The sequence below is a fragment of the Syngnathus typhle genome, linkage group LG6 (assembly GCF_033458585.1).
Source record: "Syngnathus typhle isolate RoL2023-S1 ecotype Sweden linkage group LG6, RoL_Styp_1.0, whole genome shotgun sequence".
NCBI lineage: Eukaryota > Metazoa > Chordata > Actinopteri > Syngnathiformes > Syngnathidae > Syngnathus > Syngnathus typhle.
In genome coordinates this window covers 5,509,082-5,528,237 of record NC_083743.1, presented here as the reverse complement: position 1 = coordinate 5,528,237, position 19,156 = coordinate 5,509,082, and the positions used below count along the sequence as shown (strand labels likewise).

General features: G+C 47.6%; 1 protein-coding gene across 5 annotated transcripts in view; it reads right to left on the bottom strand.

Annotated features, from left to right (window-relative positions):
* ryr1b (ryanodine receptor 1b (skeletal)) overlaps positions 1–19,156 on the bottom strand; it is a 35,808-nt gene that overhangs the window by 2,348 nt on the left and 14,304 nt on the right. Inside the window, exons 40-98 of one of the 5 annotated variants that reach the window (XM_061281766.1) lie at positions 18,722–18,995; positions 18,500–18,617; positions 18,245–18,377; positions 17,950–18,180; positions 17,705–17,888; positions 17,533–17,644; positions 17,343–17,463; positions 17,088–17,257; positions 16,799–17,019; positions 16,638–16,728; positions 15,996–16,136; positions 15,751–15,914; positions 15,598–15,676; positions 15,427–15,516; positions 15,220–15,357; positions 15,074–15,151; positions 14,935–15,010; positions 14,754–14,877; positions 14,316–14,431; positions 14,180–14,247; positions 13,912–14,033; positions 13,682–13,731; positions 12,952–13,012; positions 12,743–12,869; positions 12,568–12,676; positions 12,406–12,487; positions 12,190–12,320; positions 11,772–12,092; positions 11,460–11,700; positions 11,294–11,381; positions 11,088–11,180; positions 9,948–9,962; positions 8,109–8,279; positions 7,975–8,034; positions 7,663–7,797; positions 7,478–7,590; positions 7,320–7,416; positions 7,141–7,247; positions 7,009–7,060; positions 6,857–6,937; positions 5,397–5,496; positions 5,207–5,286; positions 5,000–5,076; positions 4,762–4,835; positions 4,626–4,643; positions 4,416–4,496; positions 4,112–4,200; positions 3,810–3,938; positions 3,474–3,578; positions 3,247–3,328; positions 1,877–3,183; positions 1,703–1,791; positions 1,437–1,602; positions 1,278–1,364; positions 947–1,204; positions 562–692; positions 389–431; positions 171–304; positions 35–95 (exon numbers count right to left, since the gene is read on the bottom strand). In XM_061281766.1, coding sequence (XP_061137750.1) covers positions 35–95; positions 171–304; positions 389–431; positions 562–692; positions 947–1,204; positions 1,278–1,364; positions 1,437–1,602; positions 1,703–1,791; positions 1,877–3,183; positions 3,247–3,328; positions 3,474–3,578; positions 3,810–3,938; positions 4,112–4,200; positions 4,416–4,496; positions 4,626–4,643; positions 4,762–4,835; positions 5,000–5,076; positions 5,207–5,286; positions 5,397–5,496; positions 6,857–6,937; positions 7,009–7,060; positions 7,141–7,247; positions 7,320–7,416; positions 7,478–7,590; positions 7,663–7,797; positions 7,975–8,034; positions 8,109–8,279; positions 9,948–9,962; positions 11,088–11,180; positions 11,294–11,381; positions 11,460–11,700; positions 11,772–12,092; positions 12,190–12,320; positions 12,406–12,487; positions 12,568–12,676; positions 12,743–12,869; positions 12,952–13,012; positions 13,682–13,731; positions 13,912–14,033; positions 14,180–14,247; positions 14,316–14,431; positions 14,754–14,877; positions 14,935–15,010; positions 15,074–15,151; positions 15,220–15,357; positions 15,427–15,516; positions 15,598–15,676; positions 15,751–15,914; positions 15,996–16,136; positions 16,638–16,728; positions 16,799–17,019; positions 17,088–17,257; positions 17,343–17,463; positions 17,533–17,644; positions 17,705–17,888; positions 17,950–18,180; positions 18,245–18,377; positions 18,500–18,617; positions 18,722–18,995 — 8,096 coding nt within the window. Of the gene's footprint in view, positions 1–34; positions 305–388; positions 432–561; positions 693–946; positions 1,205–1,277; positions 1,365–1,436; positions 1,603–1,702; positions 1,792–1,876; positions 3,184–3,246; positions 3,329–3,473; positions 3,579–3,809; positions 3,939–4,111; positions 4,201–4,415; positions 4,497–4,625; positions 4,644–4,761; positions 4,836–4,999; positions 5,077–5,206; positions 5,287–5,396; positions 5,497–6,856; positions 6,938–7,008; positions 7,061–7,140; positions 7,248–7,319; positions 7,417–7,477; positions 7,591–7,662; positions 7,798–7,974; positions 8,035–8,108; positions 8,280–9,947; positions 9,963–11,087; positions 11,181–11,293; positions 11,382–11,459; positions 11,701–11,771; positions 12,093–12,189; positions 12,321–12,405; positions 12,488–12,567; positions 12,677–12,742; positions 12,870–12,951; positions 13,013–13,681; positions 13,732–13,911; positions 14,034–14,179; positions 14,248–14,315; positions 14,432–14,753; positions 14,878–14,934; positions 15,011–15,073; positions 15,152–15,219; positions 15,358–15,426; positions 15,517–15,597; positions 15,677–15,750; positions 15,915–15,995; positions 16,137–16,637; positions 16,729–16,798; positions 17,020–17,087; positions 17,258–17,342; positions 17,464–17,532; positions 17,645–17,704; positions 17,889–17,949; positions 18,181–18,244; positions 18,378–18,499; positions 18,618–18,721; positions 18,996–19,156 lie in introns of all 5 variants that reach the window. The other 4 variants (XM_061281767.1, XM_061281764.1, XM_061281765.1 and 1 more) reach the window with 4 other exon arrangements.

The window sequence follows — 19,156 nt, the reverse complement described above, 5'->3', positions numbered from 1 at the left end:
TTCCAAAACAGACGCTTTAGTTTCCTGATCTCACATTGTCCGTGAACACAACACCAAATTTCCAGATCTGGTACTTGATGTCTATGGATGTTATCCTGCAGAGAAAGAATGTCACATATGCAGGTGAGAAGAAGAAGTTCAAATTTAAGTCAAGTGGGCCGCAAACATACCAGCTGAAGACTGAGTTGTCGGGCTCCGGCTTCTTGTCGTGCGTCATGGCACTGACGTCCAGGGAAGCCAAGTCCATGCCCAGCAACTCGGCGATCCTCTCCCTTCCGTAGATGTCGCCGTATTTATCCAACACCTAACAACAACAACAACAACAAAATGAACCAATGAAAATGCTTTTTGATGACAGTCTCCAATGAAAACAGTCGGAAGAACTCACCTTCCTTTTCACAAACTTGTCCCAGTAGTTGTTGGGGAAAGATCTGAAGTCACAGAAAATATTCAATGACAATTTTACATTTTCTACATAATGTCATTACTGAAATAGACGGATTTAGATTTTTGCCAGAGTCAAATTCCCAACCCATCTTGTTGGGTGAGACAATCGCTTACGGAGTGTTGAGCACCAGTCGGTCCCACTGTCCCTTGATATCGTCGTCTTCCGGCTGCTCCGTCACGTAAACGCCGTCGAACTCCAGTTTCCGGGCCAGCTCTTTTTCTCGCTTGAAGATAACCAGAGGAACCTGCAGGGTGAGACGAGGTTATTTCAAATGGAGGATAAACAATATATACACGTGGGTAGTGCCCGACCAGTTAATCGGTCAATTTAATCAGCCGATATTAGATTGTTTAATATTGGCAGATTTTGAAATTAAAATACAAGACAAAGATATTGACGTTCAAACATCCCCCAGAAATAATATTCCATTTTGTAAGAATCGATTAAATGGGCTATCCGGTTAATCGGTGTGGCCTAAGAGAGGACAGAGTTCTTCACCTTGAGGCAATTGTAGCCGATGATACAGAGGAAGGAGATGATGGTGTGGACGATGCTGAGGAAGGCCAACGCCGGCTCCATGTACCCGGTGCTCTCCTCCAGGAAGTAGTACAGGGGGCCCTCGTCTTCGTCGTCCTCGCCGCCGTCTTCGAAACCGGATCCTTCCTCATCAGCGCCGGAGCCTTCGAACAGTCCCGAGCCGCCCTCGAAAAGACCCGATCCTTCGAATTCCTCCTCGCCTGGCGGGCTGTCCGACACCTGAGGAGGTCATCGGACTCGTGATATTTTGTTGGATGATTTTTTTTTCCAAGTCTGTCCTCCAAAAGCAAACCTTGTAGAAGAGCAGGATGAAGTTGAGGGCAAAAGCGATGAAGAGGGCCAGGAAGCGCAGGTTGTAGAAGTTTCTAGAGAGGTAGTTCTGCAAGCAGATTTCAGGAGACATGAGCGGAGGAGCATGCGAGAACCCGTTTGAGAAGTGTAAATTGCTCACCATGAATTTATTCCTCTGGACCTCCAGTTCGTTCCACAACTCAAAACCTTCCTCTACCGCTTTCTTCTCCTTCACCTTTGTCTTCACCGTCGGCTTCTCGGGTTCTTCCTCCTTGACCTCGGGCTCGGGCTCAACCTTCTCGGGCTTCTTTTCGTCGGCCTCGGTGCTGCGAAGGCGACAAATGAGACTCGCTAGCCACTAGCAGCATGTAGCTTGAATCCAAATCTACAGCACAAAATGGCCGACACAATCGGTCCACAACTCACTCTGCTTTCTCTGTCTCCGGAGGGGCCTCTTCTTCAGGTTCGACAATTTCTCCTTTTGCCTCTTCTTGACCTTCACCCTCTTCGGGCAACTGCGGCAGCCGACGCATATAAGATATGTATAAATATATACATATGTAACTAGGTCATACGAATAAAGTTGTTCCATTGACGTACCGGTTTCCTCTTGAGCAGCGGCGTGCCCTCAGGAGTGGGCGGTTCTTCCGGTGTGGTCTCCCCAAAGTCTCCGAGTCCGCCGGGAGCGTTGAAACCGGGCAAGCGTCCCCCTTCCCGTTCCTCGCCGTCCTCCTCTTCTTCCTCGCCCCCTCCCGCATCCATGTCAGCCGCTCCTTCCGCATCTTGAATCTCTCTTGCTCCCGGTTCGGGCGGCAGGTCGCCGTGAACTTCGTCCTGCGTTGGGTCCGGCATGCTGGCCAGGATCTCGGTCACCGTCATCTTCTTGGCGCCTTCCACCAGGCCTCCGCCGAAGAGCACTTTCCAAATGAGCATGAAGAAGCCCTTGCAGACGCTGTAGACGAACATCAGGACGCCCATGAGGACGGTGTAGACGAAGGTGGCCAGGCCGATCACCATCTCCTTCACCGTCATCTTGCGTAGCTTGCGGTAACGCCGCCGCAGGTTACGGAAGGTGAACATGTTGAAGAAATTGACCACGCTGGTCAGGAAGTCGGCAAAGGCCGAGGCGGATTCCGGAGGCGGAGTTTCGCCGTTGCCTTCCTCGCCTTCGCCGCCGTCGCCCTCTTTGGCCGCCTCTTCTTCCTCTTCCTCGTCATCTTCCTCTTCGGGGCCGTCTCCCTCGGGCTCGGAGATGGAGGCGGCGATGTTCATTTCAAAGATGGTGTCCTCGCAGAAGTTGACAAAGAGCTCCATCTTCTCGCTCTCGCCGCCCTCGTTGACCACGTCGAAGATGAACTGGCGCTTGGACTCGCGCACCTGCGGCATCTCCCACTGGTTGCGGTTGGCCTCACTGATCTCGAAGTAGATTCGCTCGATCTTGCGGCTGGCGCCCATGATCTCGATGCGGCCCAGGAAGGGGCGGAAGTAGTTGAGCACGCTCTCCGCCTGCTCCAAGAAGTTCTGCAGCCGCGTGTCGTGCGGCACGTGCTCGGACAGGTTGGTGAGGAGGACGGCGATGTTGAAACCAATGTCCTTGGCCGGCTCCTGGAAGCGGTCGGCGAACTCCTCAAAGTTGATCATTTCATTCTCGTCGGCTTCCGAGCAGGACAGGAGGAACTGGATTTCCGTGGGCGAGTACTGCTTCTGGCTGTCCATGGCCTTGGAGAAGTCCTTCTTGGAGATGAGCCCTCGCGGATCGCTAACGTAGTCGCGGAAGGCGTCGGATGCGACGATGTCCTTCAGCTTGAGGAACATGTCGAAGAACTTGAGGATCATCTCCACGTTGCTGGAGGACTCCACCAGCATGTCCACCATCTGCTTGGCGATGGTCCCGTTCACAACGTTGCCTGGAAGGAGCGCAGAGGAGAGGCCAATGTGCTTTCATTGACTCTTTAGCGTAAAGTTCTTACCTTCCAGAAGAGACAGAAGCATCACCACCATGTCCTTCTGCAGATCCAACAGTTCCTTCAACAGCCCGATTTGACTCGAGTCCTGAGGAGAAGCCGAACCACGGAGAAAAACAAATAGTCGAGAAAATATTCTTTGGAGATGAAGACACCAGGCCCTTCCAAAGGTTCCTCCAAAAACGATCCTAGGTTCGCAGTTATTAGGAAAAAGAATACGTGACGTGTCTCACCTGAGCCAGCTTCATCATCATGTGAGCAAAGACATGGAGGAAGCCCACCACGGCGTCCCACAGCCTGCTGTGCGCCAACGATTGCTGGTTGCCCGTGCACGGACCCTGAAAGACAAAACGCAACTTTTGAACTTTGACCTCTTGTGGCAAAAGTAGTACACACACCTGCCTTCAATAAGAAAAAAAAAAGTAAAAAGGAATTTGCATACACGCTTTGATAACATGAAAAAAAAATTTAGGAATTAAAAAATACTCAGGCATAGAACGGACACCTAATAAACTGCTTAGGTGTAGCGGCAACATTTTTGAATGTTGCAACCAGCGAATGTTTGTCACCTGGATGTACTCGGTTAAGCTGTTGAAGACTTGCTTGGCCACAGTCATGGCTTTGGAGAAGTTCCTCTTGCCGGGCTCGTCCATGATGTCCTTGCCCGAGTAGTACCAGTAGAAGTCACTGATGGATTCCTGCCCGACGACAATTCTTTTATTACACCATGACAGTTTTTCAGATTTTAAATTTCCAATTTAATTGATTTTGTTTGTATTACTTTATTTTTTATTTTTTCCTTTTTACCCACTCTTTAAAAAAAAAATTACCCCTTGGGGGAATTTTAGAAAACTTAATCCAGGCTGCTCACCTGTAGTCGTAGCAGGTAGTCCACCGTGCAAATGATGACATTAATGGTGGTGGTGCTGCCGGTCTGGGTCCTCAGGTAGTTCTGGAAGTCTAGTGAATGACAGGAGATGACCTTTAGATGCATTTATTGATTGACTTTGTGTTTTTCGGAGTTATTTACATGCAATTTCGTCAAAGGTGTCAAAAAGACCATGGAAATAATCCATTAAAAAATAATATAATAATAAAAAAAAAAAACATTACATTGGAACTGGCAACTTTGTTTAATAGTTCCAATCCAGAATTTGGACAAGATGTTGACTCACCGTTATTGTGACCCTCACAGAGCAGCTGCAGGAAGCGGAAGAGGTCGCACGTGAACTCGTCGTCCGCCATCACTTTCTCATCTAAACGGACAAATTGGATGCAAGTGAACACACCACGTTGAGCGACTTTTGAGCATTTGCTTGAATGACTCAGATTTGAGAGAAAAGAATATTGACTAGCGTGCAACAAAACTAGCGACGCCCATTTACCACGTTCGAGCTTCTTGTCTGACAGCGCCGACGGGAGGAGAGAGAAGACAAGAGATGCGGTGAGTGCACAAACCTCGGAGAATTCTCACCGAGTCATATTTCCTTCATAAGTCATTTTTCGTGCGCGTGTACTCACTGGTGCCCTCTTCTGACACCATTCCGAGTCCTTCGGCCTTGTTCTGTCTCTCGAAAGCATTCAGGTCCAAAACGCTGCTCACAAAGCGCACACAGTCAAACAATAATTCACCATATTTGTGCTGCTGTTTTGCTTAGCAACACATTCCAGCAGGGGATTTTTGATGGAGCTGCAACTTATCAATTTCACATCTGAGAGCTCCAACAAATAGTCAAAGTAACATGGATGTGTTGGAGACCTGCAGCTTTGCATCAGAGCTTGCACGCTCAGGAAGAAGCCCACGTCCTTTTTGTCCTTCAGGTAGTCCAGCATTCTCTGCATGGAGACAAAAAAATCAAAAACTATGATATGCCATAACAGCGTTGCTTTTCTATTATGATGTTGCATTTTTGGACTTAAAAAAAAAAGTTAGAGCGGCATGACTGCTTGCTAGGTATTGACTGACCTGCTGCACGTCGCAGTTGCCTCCATTGAGGATGGAGATTCCCAGTTTGAGAGTGGAAGAAACCATGACTCCCGGCTCACCTGGAACAAACTGACTTAGTTGTATGCCCACATTAAACTTTTAATTCTGTGCCCCCACGTCCCCCCCTTAGCACCGCCACTGTATGTGGAGGCCCCATGAGACAGCCCACCTTTGCAGGCGCTGATCATCTGCAGAACCATCTCGGCGGCCCCGCGGCCGTGCAGGCGGGACTGCTGGTAGAGGAGCCTCTGCTTCTCCATCTCCTTTTCCTGATGGGGAGGAGAGCAGGAGGGAAGCGGCTGTAACCACGCCCACGCAGATTGCACCACACACACTCGCTTCTACTGTGTGCATTAGTTTCGGAAGCTATCCCAGCAGCTTGATAACTTCCACAAGCTCCGAGCAGCACCCAACAACTCCTTTCGAGCGTGCAACTTAAGCTAGTGCAACATTTGTACCATTCATTAGCGTTGGCGGAGTAAAAGGGACATTGTGTCAAATCTGATGATTGTGCTTCAATGTTAAAAATGAGCCTCTTAACTTGTTAAGGTCAATTGGATGTACTGTCAACGTATCATAGTTCCTCAAATAGTGGCTGTACCTCCAATAAAGGCTTGTCATATATATCATACTAAAAAATATAGAAATAATATATACCTATATAATAAAAAAATAAGATCCTGTGCCACAATATGCGGAAATATGGTAGTTCAAAACATTCTTGCGTCATATTTCACTACTCAAAGCAGCCCTAACGTACAGCGGTGCCTTGAGATAGTAATGTGTGCCTTCTGCTATGCACACCATGGCCAGATGGGGGCAGTATAAATCAGCCTGCAATATTAGCATAACAATAATAATAATAGTTATTGTTTTTTCTTGCTGTTACAGACTTGGCCTGAATGAATTTTTACAGCAGCTATGCTAGTTGTGTCGTGTCACTCGTATTTCAAGGCATCCCTGTGTGCTATTATTCAAATGCGGCTATTGTCAATCACATGACTAGTCTGGAACACATGACTCATTTATCCAACAACCCACCCACACTCCCACCCAACTTCCATCCTGTCCCTCCCTATCACACACCTGCCTGCTTTGTAAATGTCCCGAATCTATTCTCCAATTACATAATGTGAAGTGTGTGCGGGACCATGCACGAGGGCTGAACAATGCAACGAACTAAAAATCGTTTAAAATGCAATTATCCAATCACAAAGGCTGATTTTTGGAATCGGGGGACAAACAAAATCAAACCAATATCACGGTTAGTTTCCTAGTTATCAAGTGAGACACGTTCCAATAAGGTGGTGAGTAAAAGAGGTAGGGGAGGGGGTGAGTCGGGCCAGGGAGATCCACTTGGGGGATGGAAATAAAAACTCTGCGATGTTCCGAATCCACCAAAGGCATGCACAGCTCAGTCCGCCATCGCAGGATATGTTGTGAGAGAGACCACACGAAGATTAAAAAAAATAATAATTAAAAAAAAAAGACGAATGATTGTTGTGGGGTGTGCTGAGTTTGGGGGGGGGGGGCAGGTGCGAGTGTGTTGATGCCGTATGGTCACTGGTGGCACGGGGAGCTGCTTCTGCGCTGACTCCCCTGTCTCCCCTTCCCCTGGTCCCCCCATACCATCTCTGTCTGCCGCACCTCAAAGGCTGGCTCCTCCCCCTCCTGTTCGCCCTCCTCGTCATCCTCACCCATATGGCAACTCTGCAACGAGACCAAAACGGGAATAAGGCGAGAAAAGACGTGCCGCGATACTCTTTGGATTTTCTGCATACCTTTGCCATGATGTCAGCGTACGACATATAGAGGTGGTCGACATCCAGTTTTCTGCGGCGGGAAAAAAAAAAAAATAATCAATGAGTCTTGGTTCAAAGGAGGACGAGAAGAAGTAGCCGGCCCGCTCTTACGTTTTCTCGGTGAGAGCGGTTCGGCTGAAATGCAGGATGAGCTGATGAAGCGGGTCGGGCTTGGTCTCGGTCTCTTCTTCCTCCTCTTCCTCTTCCTCCAGGGCTTTCTATCAAACGGACACACGGGTTAGACCTTCACGTTTATTTGGAAAGACGGCGAGAAGGGGAAGAGGACAGACCGATAAGTCGTCAATCATCTTGTCCTCGAAGGAGTAGCCCTCCGTCTCCAGCCAGTTGCGCTTGTAGGCGTCCAGAAACATGTTGGTGGCTCGGTGCCTGCGGAAAAAATATTTTGCCGAGCCCGGAATGAGAGTGACCGTCGTCGGGGAGTAATTACGTGGGGATGTTGTAGAGGGGCGTCATCCTGAAGCAGGCCACCACAGCTCTTCGCCGCTGTTTGGACAACAACTTGTGCCACACCATCTTCTTGGACTTGAAGGGATGCTCTGTCTAGAAGACGAAGAGCGAGGCTTTCCTTCACGCACATCTACCCGGCAGATTTTTTGTAATCTTGGTGCTCACCACTTCAATGTGGTAGAGGACAGCAGACACCTCTTGGACCCTTTTGACCACCTTCTCTTGGTCCTCGGCATCTTCCGCCTTCCCAGACATCTCCTTGTAGAGGGACATCTGCCAGCGCATGGCCGGGTCCTCCACCTGCAAGTTGCACAGTTCACAACCTTAATGTGTATACCGTAGACCAGGGATTGTCAACAGTCTGTGGCCCTCTAGTGGTCCAAGACGGCATTGCAGGCCAAAGCAGTGGTCCCCAAGTTGCTTCTTGGATAATGGTGGTGAAAAACCCCTGCCCTAGACAGACATTAACTGACTTACTTTGCCTTGGAGATGAAAATTGTTGTGTAGAAACTCCCTCACTTCTTCATCGGTATCTTTCTACAAGAGAGAAGAAAGTTTTTGCATAATTATTTCCACCACCTGACCATCAAAAATTCCACGTGTGACAGTACCAGCGAGTATCTGATTTTGGCTAGGTTGATGAGCTCCTGATCGGCGGGTGAGCACATGTTGAGGCCGATGGGGAGCATCTTCTTTAGCGCCGCCACGATGAGCGAGGTCTGCACCGAGTAGCGGTCCCCCCGCCGCTTCTTCTTGGTACGCTCCTGCTCGGAGCCTCCGGACTAGAAGGGGCAACAAAAAGAAACGTTCACGCCCGCCTCAGAACTGTGCTCGCTGTAGACGCTTTTCAGTCATGTCATACCAATGTTGCTCAATAGCACAGCCACTGCTAGCCATTGGGGTGTGTATACTTTTGCAACTGCATTATCTTTTACTATTTTTACTTCCCCCGCTTGTAAAGTTTTAGGTTTGCAACTGAATTTCAAGGTTCTAGATCACATTAATGGGGGGGAAAGGTTTTTTTTTTTAAAGACAGAAGCTTGGCATTTGAAAACAGGGGTGTGTAGACTTTCTAGAAGCACTATAGATGAACAAAAATGATAGACATGGTTTCTTTAGCTTACCAAATGCATAATTGTTTTTTTTATTTGAACGTGCTGTTTTGATTCTACAGTTGCCTTGAGTAGTCTGACATCACATGAAAAGGGTCCACCATATAAAAATTCACCAAATACGATCAGTGGCAAGGCTTGAAAAGGGAACAAGAAACATATGCAATGTGATGGCCAGATGCACATCATGCGCAGTGAGTGACACGGCATGCGCACAAAATGACTCGACAGGAAATAGAAATGGCGTTCCTCAGAGCAACAAGCACACTTTCTTGTCCACGCAAGATTCGGTCGGGCTCAAGTACACACAATGCAACCTCGCCGTTAGTCGCACGCACGGATTGCATCTGGAAAGAATTGTCGGTGCTTCACTATGTTCACAATTTTTTTTAAAAATCCTTTGACAGAACAAAAACTGTTTGTATAGCTTTAGAAAGTGGGTCTCGAACGAAGCCCCCGCAATAAACGGGGGTTCACTGTCAGCCATTTTGTGATAAGATTATGGAAAACATGAAGCGCTGTTAATACTTTCCGGACACCCCGCACACACACGAGGTTCTGGCTTTGGCTCCGGGATCGAGGAGCTCTTCTCACGCAAACACATAATCAATGGTTGATCGAGTTTAATAGTGTCAATGAATTAGACGTGAAAGGGGGGGGGGAGGGTCCGGTTAGTAAGTGTATTGGAGGCTACCTGCTACCGTCGCTAGCATTTAAATCCCGTTGACGTGTCTAGCTTGCGCAGATCCATCGGTGACAGCAAAGGAGGAGGATGCGGCTTTTCATTGCAAACACAACAGAGGTGTCCAAAGTTCCCCGATGCTAAAAAAAACATTTGACTCAGCCCGTAAGTTTGAAGATGGCACTGCAGTCCTCTACTCCCCATTCATGCTTTTTTTTTTTTCATGCGGGCCTTAGAGGAAAAGTTTGGACACCCCTGGAATAGTAACAACGCAGGTGACTCGGGACCCAACGTCACCCCCCATCCCACCACAACTATCTACAAACAAACGTTTTCATGAATCAAACAAAGTGGGAGGATGGCGCTCGGCTGCAGGCGATCACGTTTCAAAATGGCGTGAAACTGCTAAGCCGAGCGCCATCGCACCCGTCAGGCCACTACAGTCTACAACAGCGCAGAAATGTCATCAAGCCACTGCCGACCCCGGCTCGCTAAGACAAACACGCACGCACACACTGACTTGGGCTGAACAATTTTGGAAAATAATCAAATTGTGATTCTTTTTTGCCGTCCAGGAAGCGTGACGAGAAGCCTGGCTTAAAGCCAGGAGGTGCCCATGCGGTCAGCCCAGCGCTCGTGCACAAACACAGTCTAACCTCTCCGTCTCCGGTCTAGCGGCCCGCCGTCCGACCCCGACCCAGGATACAAGGAGAGAGCACAGTTAGCCACACGCCAGCGTCTGGCCTCAACCACCACAAAGTGCCTCTGAACAACGCTCCTGGGAGTTTGCCGTGTCAATGGCGGCTCAAGAGTTACAGAGTAGCTGGAAAATATTCACACTGCATCTCACACATTTGCTAAGTTCCAGATTATTTATTTATTTAATTAATTTATTTAAATTGTATTTATTTATTGAGTGATTTATTTATTTTGATTCGATTGATTTAAATTGTATTTACTTATTGAGTGATTTATTTATAGATTTATTTATTTTTATTCAATTTATTCCACATTTATATTGTTTAAATCCATTTTTCCCTTAAAGAAATCTACCCAACACACCATAATGACGATGAATGAAAGGCACAGTGGAGCCATGTTGATGTGAGTTGAGGAGCTTCATTAAGACAAGACAGATTACTTTGCCGCCATCCTGTGGCCACTATAAGCAATTACATGTCAGAGGGAGCCGTGTCAATGATTTCCGGCTGCACTGTCGGTTGTGGCTGGTTCGGTTTCAAATGACCAAACAGAGGAAAAGACGCACGAGGCTCACATGAGCATGTTTTGCAACGTCTGCAAATGTTAGTTAGTTGATCAGAGATTAGTTCCTTAATGCGTTATTTTACAAATGGAGCGAATGAAATGTCTGACTGGATTTACACCGCGCGTGTCCAATAATGACCAAGCTCAGCACGTAGGTTCACAATAACACAAACGCGGCCATTTTGTTTTTTTTAATAAAAGTAATGGCCACATTACTTCGCTTCAATTTTCCTTCCATATTGATCGACTACACTAGACGGCGTCTCCTTTAAATCCAATTTAAGCGTACCAGGTTGTCATTCTATTCAGTGTTTAACAAAAATGCAAATCCAAATTTAGAAGTAAAACAAATATAATGTAAAATAAATATATAAGTAATATAAAATAAAACACAGAAATAATGTAAATATAAAATAAATAACATTCTGGATTTGTGGGACACCCATATAGTGTAAATCCATATTAATGGTGAATAAACGTTGATGGCTGTGGACATGAGGTTGTGTGTTTGTGTGCGTGTCCTCTCTCACCTTGCTCATCTTGCTCTTACTATCGGCGGTGAGGAAGGACATGTTGTTGATCTCGTTCATCACCACAAAGTTCTGCTCCTCGCGTTTGAAATTCTGCAAGGGGTAGTAACGGCACAAGCGTCACACGTGCACGCTCGCACGTGATTGGCTCACCTCAAAAAGTATCAAGTTTGGGATTGACAGAAGATTACAAAAGAAAAACTCACGTGGGATTTGGACCAGAAAATGAAGACCTCGCCCACCATCCTAAAGAGCTCCTCAGCGTCGGGATCGGGACACGTCAGCCACCTCGCCCTGTGGACGAAGCGGGATGACATCACGGGAACCTCGCCTCCTCCTCTTTGCGACATTTCGGAACATGGGCTCGTCTACCTGTTGTTGTCCACGTAGCGGATGAGCAAAGGGTAGAGGGCGTAAAGGTCGCGGCACAGCACGGCAAACTCGTCCCGGATGGTCCCGTCCTCGTTGTCCACCTCCGTCTTGCCTTCCATACGCAGATGGTCCTCCTCGGCCACCACCTTGCCCGAGCGCTTCTTCAGTTTCTCCATGGTGGGGATGAAGTGGGACTTGAGCATCTCCGGCTTGGCCCGGCTCACGATGGGCTGAGCGAACACTGCCGACCAGATCGGACATCTCGCTCTCTTCTCGGATTTCAAAAGACATTTCAAGATGGCTGCCACCGACCTGCCAACCTCTTCATCCAGGAGGCCTCGTCGATGCCCAGGTTGTTGACCACGATCTTCATGATGCTACCCAGGAGCTGGTTGAGGTGCTCCGAGGTGACGGCGGTGCAGATCTGGCCCTCCAGATCGGGGAAGTTCTCCAGGCCCCTCTCCCACCAGCGTGGCAGGTAATTGCACAGCATGGGCAGCGTGATCTCAATCACGTGGGGCATTTCCGTGTAGCGTGCCCCCGACTCGGCCAGGTCGTGGATCTCCTTCATGAGGATGTCTAGCTCGGGGATGTCGGGACACAGCTCCTGCACTTGGCTGGGGAGACCAAGAACTGAAGAAGACAAAAAAAAAATTGGGATGTTATTTTTTTTTTTTTTTGGGGCAAACCAACTTTACGTAGGGGTCTTGAAATTGAACTTTGGACTCACTGGTTCTTTCTCGGGGCGTCTTGGTGGTGTAAACTGAAAAAGCATTGAACTCATTCAGCTCGGGCTCAAGGAAGGCAACAGGCATGGCGGCTGCCAAGTGCGCCAAACATTCGCCAAGAGCGGGACGCTGTCTGCACGGGAGGGGGGGTGAAGAAGGGAGGATAATGAATATCTTGAAGGGGGGGGGGGGGGGGGGTGAAGATGAAGGTTACTTACTTCTCCACATGCGGCGTCTTGACTGTCCCCAGCGAGTAGATGCTGCACATGATCCGATAACAGGAGATTTGCAAGTCGTCCACTGAGGAGAAGGAAAGCCATAGTCTTACTCCGGAGAGCTAACAAACATATGGCGTGGACTATTAGCAGACCCGGACTCACTCATGACGTCGTCTCCAAACTGGTGCTGAGCGATGTGGTCGAAGAGCGACGTGAGGACTGGCAGGAGAGCGTTAGTGGTGTAGTTGATGTTTTGGGCCACACCTTTCACCTACGGCAAGTGGCAAGGTTCAGTTGAGTCGTTTTTGATGACCCGATTATCAGGTCGGCTTCTGACCTGGTTGCGGCTGGAAACCTTGCCCAGCTTGAGATTCTCCACCATCTTCTCAATGTCGTCGGCAGCACTCTCAAAGAACTGACGCAAGCCGGCCTTGACGATCTCGGGCCCCGACTTCATTACGGTCCTGAGAAGGCGACCCAAAAGAAAGATTTTTTTTTTTCCCCAGAACTGGAAGCATACATTGAAGACGTCAGGCCGAAACGCACCTGGCATCCAGCGAGCGGGACAGAATGTGAAGGCAGTTGACAATGGCACTTGCATCCGTTCCTAGAAGGAGGTCAAGGGGACTTTAGTTTTAAAAAAAATATTATTTCCATTCTTGTGATTTAGCAAATTTACCAAAATTCCGTGCTCTACTTTTTTTAAATATTTGTTTTCAGGATGCGGATTGCTACTCAATTTCTATATGAAAAATTTGCAAAATCATCCAATTAAAATAAACAATAAAAAAAAAAATTCACGATTTAGTTTTGCATTGATATGGATTTTTTTTTTTAGACCACCAATTTCAAAATTTGGCAGAATATAGCTGATAAGCAATTAATCAATAAAAAAATAAACATCATAATCCATCACAAATACAGTCCTACACAACAAACGATTGCAAAACGTCAAATGTTCTTTCTGCTTGTAATTCATATCTTCATTGTTGTAAGGACCCAAAAAGTCATTTTATTCACGATAAAAGCATTAAATATTTATTTATTGGCCAATTAATCAGCTATCTGCATTTTATTTTGCCAAATATCATAATTGGCATGGCAACAACATTTTGACAAACTCACATTCAAATCACACTCAGGCTGTTAGTGGGGAAAACAAACAAACAAACAAAAAAGACTTGTGTTAGATGAGAGCACGAGAGGGCAAAGAAAACGGGAAAAAAAGGAAGATGCGGAGGAGGACAGACACACCCGCGCCGTGCAGATCGCTTACCAAAAAGAGAAACTCTGTGCCTCACCAAAGCAGCCAACTTACAGAAGATACTGACACGGAGGAGAAAATAAGAGGAAGAGGACGATGAGGAGACAACCGGGGAAGGAAAGAAGGTTGAGGTGACGTGGAAAGCCGACAGTGGGAGGGGCGAGAGGGCAGAGGACAGACGCATCACACACCAGTTGCTTGAAATATTAGATAGATATTTAAAAATGAAAATTAAGCTCCACCTTGCGATCATTTCCTTTTCCTTGTTGGAGGAATGTCCTCCACTTCCCAGAACTTTAGCAGGGGTGGAGAGGAAGTAGAGGCAGTGGTTCTTGAAGTACTGATTCACAAGTGGCAAGAGAATCTGTGGGCAAAAACAAATTAGTCCGATACAGGCTGTGTGACCTTCGGGCCCAGCAGGCAGGGGCGGAGCTACGTGGGGGCCAAGCAAGGGCCCGCGAACCCAGGTTTGACAATGACAGCTTATAAAGTCACATTTCTTTGCCGCACCTTGGCAAAAAATTTGATTTCTTGCTCATGTGGTGACTTCTCCACTCGCCCACTGCTAACGACGGCCTCTGTGGAAAGAAACATGGTGAACCAATGTGACCTCACGGTTCAGGTAGTGAGGTTGTGTCTTGCTCACCCAGATGAGCGATGAACTCCTGGGCAATGTCCATCCATTTGAGAAGCTTCTGGAGGAAGCCGTAGGCAAAGCGCTTCTCGATGGATGAGATGTCCTGCTCCATGTCCTTCATGCCCCTGACCGTGGAGAAAGCAGGGAGAAAAAAAAAAAGAATGATAGTTTTATTCATTATTTTAATTATAGTATATTTATGTATATAGAATATATTGATGTATAACTATATATTATTATATAAATATTATTACCAATATTATATAATAATTAATCATAAAATTATATAAATTAATTCTATATTCAGTCATAATTATATTCATTTTATCAATATTTATATCTATTAAATAGATATAAAAAAAAATGTGTGTTTTGATGAATGGAAAAAGATATCACTTTACTTGCAAATGATGTCATGTCATAGGTGGGAAACATTTTAACACCGACCTGGTGACGGCGTATCCGTTGAGTTGGAGGAACTTGAGGACATCCTGTGCTTTTTCTCGGTCTCTGGCCTTCTCCTTAGCCGTCAAGGTGTCGTAGGGCACCAGCAGAGGATGCGTGCCGCCACCTGAAAGGAGACGTCCCTCAGCAACTTTCCACTGGTGACGGAAAAAACCTCGCTCACCTTTAGACTGAAGCTCCAGCTTCTTCTTCCGGCCCCACGTGTTGTGGTAGTTTTCAGCCAGCTGCTCGGCCATGGACTGCAAAAAGAGAGAGATGAAATCAGCATCTGGTGGAGGTCAAAGGGCGAGACAGAAACAAACCTGCAACTCTCTGGACAAAGCCATTCCGGTGATGTCTATTGGTTGAGGGCTGTAACCGTGGCTGGGATCATACGTAGCCTTGGAAACACAGATTTATATATATATTTTTTTTCTTCTTGACTAAGTACAAGCCTGAACGACAGTACCTGAGCAGTTTGGGAGAGTTTGCGTGTGGCAGCCTTTTCAATGTCTCCCTCGCCATCTCGGGCTTTCTCCAAGGTCCACTCCCATGCCAGCATGGCTTTGATGGACTCTTTGATTGGCCAGCGGTAGATCTCTTTGTCCTGAGAAGCAAGCGGGATCAATGAAAATGAAAATATCTTCGCATCGAAGAACGTAAAAAGGACCGTCACCTTTTCTGAGAATGTTTTGTACGGCCTGAGCATTGGGTGAGTCTTGCCGTTCTCGTCCAGCACCTCTCCGTAGGTCCAGTTGTTCTGAATCTGTAAATAAACCAGTTGAAGTAACATTCGTGAACATGAAGAAGGAAAAAATAAATATATATATATTTTTTTAGAACGAACCTTTTCAAATGCCCATTTGTCATGAGTGTGCTCCGCGTACTTGTTGATAAAGACGTCCAACCTCTCGGGGATGATGGTGCTGTCGACAAATGGATACATTTTTTTTCTCCCAATTTCATTTTTTTCAATCGTCTATTGTTTTGTAAATCTCACTTGGTGGTCTCCACCGGTTTGGGATCAAAGTTGCCCTCGGCATCCACAGACGCTTTCTTTTCCATGTGAGAGGAGTAGCTGGCATCCACGTAGTCGGGCGGGATGGCTCCCGCGATGCCGCACAGGCAGGGCATGGCGATTTTGAAGAGCTCCGCGTCGAATTTCTACAACGTAGGGGATGGATGCAGGAGAGCAGAGTTATGAAAAGCACTTGGAGGAACAAGGTTGGTGTGCTCTGCTCTTACTTTGTGGGCCAATGACTCAAAGATTCCCCAGAAGAGTTTGCGGGAAAGATGGAGCTCCTCCTCCGAGGTCACGCCGAAGTTGGCCCAGCCGTTCGGCAAGCAGTAATACTTCCAGCAGCGCTCGTAGTGATTGGTCAGAAGCTGCAGGGTAATCGTTTATCTCAGTGGTGTCAAACTTTGGCCTGCGGGCCAAACTTGGTCCGCAGTGTAAATTATATTTGGCCCGTGAATTGTGCATCGACTTTATGTGCCAATACTAAAATTATTTAAAAAAAATAGAGGTGTTGCTAACAATATTTATTACCATTCATCTTTTTTTTTTTTTTTTTTAATTTGAACAGTTTTAATGTTCATGCCCCTGACCGTGGAGAAAGCAGGGAAAAAGTTATTTATATTAATTTAAATTATAGTATATTTATATCAAGATAATATATTAATATATAATTCTATATTAACATATATTAGTAATATTACTAATATAATAATTTCAATTTTAAAATTAATAATTGTGATTTCAAAATTATTTACATGACATTTATTTGGGTTGACAGTCATAACAAACGATGCGGCCCGCGACAAAAAGGAGTTTGACATCTTATACCCAACAGAGTTAAAAAAAATAAAATAAACGATGAGGCAAACCTTGAGCGACATCTTTGCATATTCGTTGAGGATGGGCACGTCAAACACCAGCCGCCTGAGCAGATGCTGAAGCATGGACGGCCGGAGGTACCTGCCGACGATAGGTCACAAATAAGCAACACGGGCCACGTTGACCCGGCCCGCTTGGCGACCCGACTGACTTGCAGAGCCACATGAGGCACTCCTCGATGACGTCTCGCTGGGCCTTGGTGAGGGCTCGGCCGCGGGACAGCCGGTAGATGGTGTGCAGCATGGAGTCGATCATGATGGCGCGGTGGTCGGTGCCGGCGAACAGCGGGGCGCATTTGGTGAGCAGAGGTAGGACGGCCGAGCAGAGGTAGCGGTTCAGCGCCAGCGCCATTTCCGTGGTGCTGAAAGCCGGCTGGAAGACGAGAGCTCAGAGTTTGCGGTTTGCCGCTCGACCAACGGTCGGTCCGCCGAAGGACTCACGGTGTCGAGAGAAGCCGCAGCTCGCATGTCGGGCAGGAAGCCGACCTCCAGCACGTGCAGCAGGAAGTCCTGGTTCTCGATACCGTAGACTCTGTCCAGGAAGAGCACCATGGAGGCTTTGTGGTCGGGCACGAAGCTTCCGGACATCTTGGGCTCTACAACCTGACCGTCTGCAACACGGAAACGAAAAAAAAAAAATGAAATCAAACAAACGCGTCACCCAAATCAAAACAAAGTCTAGAATTTGTACTTGACCTTTTCCGTGCGAAGGAATCTGTACGGGCAAACTGATGACTCCAACAAGATCTTCGATGGGCACCAGAGACCTCAGGATGGCTCGGATCCTCAGAGCTTCGCCCTTGCCTGCTTCGATCAGCTGGCGGATGAATAAAGACGCATTAGTTTCTACATCTGGAGAAGTGAGAGGACTAAGATCTCCACCCACGTGCATCTCCGGGGCGCAGCGGCCCAGCAGGTCAATGAGGGCCGAGTAGAAGGACATGATGGCGTTCCCCAGATGCACGCGGCTCTCTTCCTGTTGCTCCTCACCACCGAACCTGACGAGAAAAAAAAAAAAGAGTTTTCTGGACCCAAAAAGGTTTGAGATGGTCACCTACATGAAGCGTCTGTCTTTTTTAACAGTGGGTCCGTCCCTCGCCGGGTCCTCTGAGATCTTGATGGCCTCCTCCATGGCGGCCAGCAGACCGTTGCCGCCCTCACCTCGCAACGCCGGGCCGAAGCACTCGGGCCGGCGGATGAGAAGACGCACCACCACGTTGGCGTTCTCCTCCACGCTCTCTCCTAAAGAGGGACGGGAAGGATAAAGAGAGTGGCCGGTCCAAGATGGAGTCGGCACCGTTACCATTCACAAAGACGGCGAAGCGCAGGAAGTCCAAATATCGTTCCCCTCCGCAGGGGTTCCAGCCAATGTCGGGGTAGCCCTTGGACAGCAGCATGGGGCACATCTGCAGGCCGCAGCCCGCCAAGTACGTCACCACCATCTCCAGGTCCTGCTCCTGCAGCGCCAAAGCCAGCTCGTTGTTGTCGATGCAAGAGGCCGCCGCAACGTCCAGAGGAGTGGAGCCCCGCATGCCTACAAATATTTTGGTTCATTATCAGAACAAGATCTAGAGTCTCGATTTGGACAGATAACCGACCCAGTCCAATGCCACTGTTCTGGAGCAGGTAGCCCAGATGGTCAAACATGGAGCGCTGGTTCTGTCGGCTGATTCGGCAGAAGTAGCACAAGAAGCGGCAGCAGTTGGTCACCATTTGGGGGAAGCGGATCTCCTGCCGAGCAAAATGTGGAATAGTGAGTCAACACAGCGTGATGGAGTTTTTAAAAAAAAAAAAAATTTTACCTTTGATGCAAATTTTTTTATTTTTTTTTATTTGTTTGTTTATTTATTTACCTTTGAATCTCCTCCGCCACCCAACACGTTGACCATCACCTCCATGACCGTCTCGTGCATACCAAGAGCTCTCATCAAATTGGGGTGTTGGTAGAACACCTTGTTGTTCATGATATTCCTGAGAAAAAAAAAAGTTCAATTTAGTTTTTATCAAATATTTGTTATAGTTGTTTTTTTTTTTTTTAGGACTTTGGATGTGGACCAAGTGCACTCAATTCAGACCCGATGCTCTGGATCATGAGGCGCTCCTCTTCCGGGCCCATCTGGACGATGAGCAACGATCGGATCTGGCCCAGACACTCCAGCAGGTCCATGGTGTCCTGGTAGGACACAGCGTTGATGGCGTACGCTTTGGGCAGCGCCCGGATCAGCTCGCCCAGGCCGTCGTACTGCCGGTGGAGCAGGCTGAACATCAGGCGAACCAGCTCCGGGTTCTGGATGAACGATTCCTGGGCCCAGTGGATCATGGTGTGGGAGATCAGCTCCTGAAGGGTGCCTGCGTGGTGAGAAACTTTGAAAGGACTTTTCCGCATGGAGTACGATTGGCCGCTTCACTTTTTCTTCTCTCCTTCTCGGCAGAGCAGAGAGGGGAGGGGTGAGCAGTTATGGGACATTGTGACTTACTAAGAAGAATTAAAAGTCTTGCCGATATTTCCT